The sequence below is a fragment of the Sceloporus occidentalis genome, unplaced genomic scaffold (assembly GCF_023333645.1).
Source record: "Sceloporus occidentalis isolate IW3139 unplaced genomic scaffold, rSceOcc1.0.p SCAF_363, whole genome shotgun sequence".
Classification (NCBI taxonomy): domain Eukaryota; kingdom Metazoa; phylum Chordata; class Lepidosauria; order Squamata; family Phrynosomatidae; genus Sceloporus; species Sceloporus occidentalis.
Genome location: NW_028317343.1, coordinates 119,722 through 125,941, shown reverse-complemented (window position 1 = coordinate 125,941; position 6,220 = coordinate 119,722). Strand labels below are relative to the sequence as shown.

Sequence of the window (6,220 nt, the reverse complement as noted above, 5' to 3'; positions counted from 1 at the left end):
CCCACTCACTTACACAAATACCACCTCTAACCACACCCACTAAACCATGAATTGCCAGCCCCCGAGGAGCTTATAACAGCAGCGCCCGCCGTATCTATTGACTCTGCGGAGCTGGGCTGGTGATGCCAATGTGTGTACAGTTGCGGGGGGGGGGGGGGTTACACTGTTTTATCAAGAAAAGTTAAATTATAATCCACACCCATTCATCACGTGTCAAAAACAGGGAAAAGTCTCAATAAACTGAATATTTGAAAGGGCTGTCCAAGCTAAACCTGGACTGTTGGCAGCTATGACAACCCATTACTGCCAGACATCAGCGCGTTCAATTGTTCTGCTGTCACTCTGTAAACCCCACGTGCAGAAGCTGCGCGTGCGAGATATTTATGGGGTACTTATTGCGCGTGCGAGATATTTATGGGGTACTTATTGCGCGTGCGAGATATTTATGGGGTACTTATTGCGCGTGCAGCAGGTTGTGGAGTACCGGGGGTAATGAGCATACCAACCCATGTAATATTACTATCTGCTGACACCAAGGGCATGAATTCCGGGGCAGATCGCAGAGCGGATGCCCCCGCTGTGGTGTCGGGCCGGCCACGGATTAACACTTTGCCGTACAAACAGCCGACGCGGTTAATGGAGCTGACGGGGACACGAATATTACCGACGCCGCGATATAAACGGCTCCATCGGGTTGGAGGCGCTCTGCAGTCATTCCGCGAATCATCCCGTTCGGCGCCGTCTCACAGAAGCTTCTAGATTTGAGGCCGCGGGGATTTCATTAAAGAGACTGGCGGTAATTTGTCGCTGTCTGAAAGCGAACCTGTAATTATTAACCAATCTGTCATATTATCGAGGAAAACGCGTGATGAGATTCTCCGGTTGCGTTTTGATAGATTACACCCAAAACTAACGTTGATGGCAATAAATCATCGGGACGCCTTTATATAACAGCCGATGACAGTGGATCGGCCCCATCCGGCCCATCTAGTCGTGCGTTTTTCCCGATATAAAGACTCAAACCTTAATCAGTCGTTGGTCTCGTCTTAGATTCAGGAGCCGTATGTCTGTCCTACGCATGTTTAATACCCTCACTGTATTACCCTCTACCACCTCTGCTGGGAACTAGTTCCACTTATTTACCAACCTCTCAGTAAAGTAAAACTCCCTTCCATTCCATCAGTCTTTGACCCTCTAGATTTTGTCCTCTTGTTCTAAGATTTTTTCTTCTTTGAAATAATGAAGCCTTATCCAAGGTATCAAATCAAGACCCCAAATCATTCATCTCTACCCTTATTTAACAATAGAGGGCGCTAGTGAATAAGTACCGTTTTATAATGCATGCTGGGGGCGCTAAAACATCCCATAGGTCCCCTTCGTAATCTCTAACGGGCGCTGTGTTTGAAAGAACAATGTTCCACATTCTATTGTAATAACAATCGCTGTTACATTCGAGAAGCGAGCCCCTCCGGAGGGGATGAATGTTCTGCGTCGCCCCCGGGTCCGCGATACTTGAATTGTTCTTTTATTCTGGATAATTTCAGGCTCCCTCATTCTGAACGTCTTAATCTTTTCTGTTCCTCGGCAGCCCTTATAAGATGGCCTCGCTGGACCAAATGTTGCTGATCATCGGCTTTCTCCTGACCTTCCTGGTGCTCAGGAGCCACAGCTGTCCAGCTGAGTGCCGCTGCTACAGCATGACCGTGGAATGTGGATCCAAAGGGTTAAAGACCATTCCACAGAACATCCACCCTTCCACTCAGGTACGTCAGCTCCGCGTCCACCGGGTTCACAGATCTTCCTTTCAGATGATGCTCTCCTCCGGCCATGACACTGATCAGAATACACCAAAAAGCTTCGACCACCGATACTGACCTTCTGATGCTTGGTGTTTATTGATTGTTTCCACCTGAATTCCGTAAATAGTAACTTTCTGGAGACAGAAGGTGTGACAGGGCCAGGCTAGCTGGCTCAGGTGTCATATGAAGTTTAGCCGGGTCACGGAGCACTTTTGTGTCCGGTTCTGTATACCGTGACCCGGTAATATATTATATTGTGTTTATTGTGTAACCGGCCCAGAGACTGATGTGGATTCAGCCCCAGCCTTCAAAGAGACGATCCTATAATCTGGCTGGGGCTCTTAATCAGCCAGCACAGCCCTGTCTGCCCAGACGGCCCCCGCACTACAGGGGGGATAACACAGGTGGGGGAACCCATTGTATTCTGTAATCCCCTCACCTGATACATCCCCTGTATACTGATGGGATTTGTGATGGGATGTGAGTGATGGGATTGGGGGTTGGGTTCGGTACACATTGCATTGAGATTGTATATAAATTCTGTGTGTTTGTAAATAAAGAGAGTTCTTCTTGGTTTACAAAAAAAAAAAAAAAAAAGGCTGGGGCTGAATCCACATCAGTCTCTGGGCCGGTTACACAATAAACACAATATAATATATTACCGGGTCACGGTATACAGAACCGGACACAAAAGTGCTCCGTGACCCGGCTAAACTTCATATGACACCTGAGCCAGCTAGCCTGGCCCTGTCACAGAAGGTTCCTCGGTTTTTATGGACGAAGGGGGGAGAAATCCCATTGGTTTATTAAAGAAGTTCAGAAGATCTTCTCATTGCGGTTCCTGAAGACATCTAGACTTGGATACGATTTGGCAACGGATTAAAATAATATCGATGTTGCAATCTGTAGAAACTCAGACTAACCGGACTTCAGAAATGCTGAATCCAGGTCACATTGTAGAATTTATTTAGATATTTCTAGAAATGTTTTTGTTTTGTTGTCCTTTCCAGACGATGTTTCTTCAGGATAACGCCATCACCCAGATCCAGCAGCAGGACCTCTCGCCGCTGTCCGGGCTGCAATACCTCTACATCCAGAACAACACCATCTCTGGACTGGAACCAGGAGCCTTCACCACGCAGCAGCATCTGGTGGAGCTGGCTCTGAACGGAAACCGTATTCATCTCATCAACAGCAGCATCTTCAAGGGTCTGGAGCACCTTAGGGTCCTTTACCTGGCGGGAAACCAAATCACACGGCTTCTGGCGTACACATTCTCTAACTTGCAGGTAGACTTTCTTTTTATTTCTCCTCCCAGTAGATTTATGGTTCAGAGAGCCCGTGTTTAGTCCCCGGTGAAGGCAATTCAATAGTTTTCTTGGTTGAAGACACCGACTTTGTGTTTGTTGCAGAGACTTCAGGAGCTGCATCTACAGGAGAACAGTATCGAGGTCCTCCAAGACCAGGCGTTTTCAGGGCTCTCCTCTCTTGCACTTTTGGACCTGAGCAGGAACAATCTACGCACCGTTAGCCGCTCGATCCTCCGACCTCTGCTCAGTCTGCAGGTCCTGAGGCTGACGGGTGAGTATCTGCCGGTGGTCACTGCGCGGTCACGAGACACAGCCACATACCGGGCTTATGTCACAGGGTCGTGTATGTTTTTGACAGCCTGAGACAACTAAACAATTGACAAACCACCCATCTCAGGATTTGGAGATAAACCTACATTGGATTTTGATAGGGATTTCCATAAAACCCAAACCATTGGTCTTCCTTATGAAGCAGATTGAGACCCCCCCTATGGGTGACTTTCCCGGCTCAAGCACCGCACTGAGCTGATGCTTTATGGCGATGCTAATGAAGTCCATCCTCCATAGACTTTCATTAGTCAGAGAGTCCAACTGGTTGACAGTGTCAGGAGTCAGGGGGGGTTGTAGATTGGGGCTCAGATAACAGAGTGAGGACTCAAATGGCTGATATGCAGCTGCCTGAAAACATTATTTTTGGGGGCAAAAAAGTTTGTAAAAAGTGGTCTTTAGTTATAAGATCGCGTTACACGAGTGCATACATCGCAAAGTGTATTCATTTTATGGTTTTATTTAGGGCCATGAAAATTACAAAAATTGTACTAAAAACTAAAAAACTGAAACAGAAGCTATAAAGGAAAATACCAGCCATGGCTGTGCTTTCCCCTAGAACCCCCAAATCGGAATAGTTACAGCGTTGGAGAATGGTTCATATTGGATTCGAAAGCTGTATCTTAGTTTTACTGCCCCTTTACACAGCGAACCTGCCCCCCGCCAATCACAAGAACAGAGTAATGAGGATCCATCTTAAGCTCAGCTCCACAATTACCCCTCCTAATTACCCAACCCACGTTTCTCTACGACGTACTCCCTCCCTGAATTCCTTTCCTCCTGTCTTCGTAGAAAACCCGTGGAGATGTGACTGCGCGCTCCACTGGCTTCGGACCTGGATGAGAGAAGAAGGCCAAAGACTTCTCACCTCCCTGGACAAAAAAATCATCTGCTCCGAGCCGCCGAGGCTCTCACACCAGAACCTGCTGGACATCTCCGGGAACAGCCTTGTCTGCATCCCTCCCGTGGTCCTTGTAGACCCCATGGAGATGACTGTCCGTCTAGGAGATGAGTTACGCGTCTCCTGTAGAGCTACGGGATATCCCCAACCGTTGGTGACCTGGAGAAAAGTGGCTCACGCTCGTACCAGCCTAACCAAGGGCAACGTGAAGTCCCCCAGCAGCAGAACCTTTGAGCTCAGCGAGAGGAGTGTTGGGGACCAGTTTGACTCGGATACTGGCAGCGGCATGCTGTTACTGAACAACATCACCATGTCCCACGCTGGAAAGTACGAATGCGTGGCCTCTAATGCTGGTGGAACCGCAAAGGTTTTGTTCCACCTGACGGTTAACCTGTCCAATCAGCAATCGCGCTCGTACACGTCTGTGGATATCAGTCAGGAGCCGCTATATGACATGGAGAGCATGGAATTCAACGCGTTGAGCATGGCAACTCAGACGACCATCGCCATTGGCATATCCTTACTGGCCCTCACCGCCCTCCTACTGCTCTTCATGATCTACCGGAAGCACCATAAGAGAAAAAAGGCCAAGAAGGAAGAGAACATGCTGTATGTGAATGACTACTCCGACGGGCCGACCACGTTCGCCCAGCTGGAAGAGTATCGGGACGAGGGCGGCCACGAGATGTTCGTCATAGACAGGAACAAGGCTCACTTTCCAACGTACAAAGACGTGGAAGGCCTCAGTAGTTTCTCCGGCCTCTCGGACCTAACAGAGCAGCTTCAGGACCAGGGAACCCAGACGTTGCAGGACGAAGCAGGGAGACAGCAGATCAATGACATCTTTATAAACCAGGGCTTTCTCTTCCAGCAGCAAATTGCCTACGAAATACACTGTTAAAGGACCAATCAAAAACGAAATAAATGGCGTGACGGGGAGGGGCTGCCGTGATTGACGCGGGGTGATGAACTTCAGATATTTCTTATGTTTTATAGACTTAATTGGTAAAAAAATAAGAAAGCAAAGCCAGTCAGGGCGCTCTCTGAAATTACGTTTCTGCTTTAAAGGGCCGCGGTGTAACTGGGCTCCGGCGACTAAATGGTTGCCGTTTCTCAGACGCACTTAGCGGAGTTTCAGAGCTGACATTCAAACCCCCAAGAAATGAGAAATCCCTCATCTTCTGCCAATCTGATCCTCTCTTCTGGCTTTTCAGATCTGTCACAGGCAAAGCATTTCCATATTGCTTTTTGACACCCGTAAGCAGCAGCGAGCGCAGCAAGCCGTGTCTCGGAGCGAGTACACAGAGCGCCTCGCAGCGCCTGTCACTTACGCTCCTCACAGCAAATAAGACGGGAAGATTTTTTTAATGTTCTCTCTCTCCCTGTTGTCTCGGGTTATGTAGCGAGCGGCAGTCAGGCTTCGGAACGTCAGCATCTGACAGCGAGAAAACGATCGTGCTAATGTCAGCGGGAAACAAAAAACGCCTTCCTTCTCGGCAATGTTTTAAAAAAAAATGTTTCGTTGTTTTTTTTTCTTCTTCAAGTTCACAACTCTGTTAGGATTCATTTGTGAGGAACCGGGAGCTGGCGGATTGCCCGAGTGCATTCTGGGAGCACGTTCAAGAATCCTGTTCTCTGATTGGCCCTTTAGTGAGCGCACTGGGGGACAGCAATGGCGCAAAATGACCAATAGGCTCGTTTCGTTTTCCCTTTTGTAATTATTAATTTAAGGAGTAGCATTAGTTAAATTTGGTAAAGATGATACGTTCATCGGCGAACTGAATTTTATTAGATTGCAAGCTTTTGGGACTAGGACGCTTCTTCAGGTTTGCCAATAAATGTAGAATCTTTGCCAAACTTTTGGTATTTTCACTTCTCTCCTG

At 48.0% G+C, this 6,220-nt stretch overlaps 1 protein-coding gene across 1 annotated transcript; it reads left to right on the top strand.

Annotated features, from left to right (window-relative positions):
* The first annotated feature begins 540 nt into the window (after positions 1-540).
* Positions 541-5,238, top strand: LOC149273614 (leucine-rich repeat-containing protein 24-like). The gene is made up of 5 exons (XM_089506098.1): positions 541-740; positions 1,589-1,763; positions 2,810-3,088; positions 3,212-3,380; positions 4,229-5,238. The coding sequence occupies exons 1-5, from the start codon at positions 541-543 to the stop codon at positions 5,236-5,238; spliced, it is 1,833 nt and encodes a 610-aa protein (XP_089362224.1).
* The last annotated feature ends 982 nt before the right edge of the window (positions 5,239-6,220 follow it).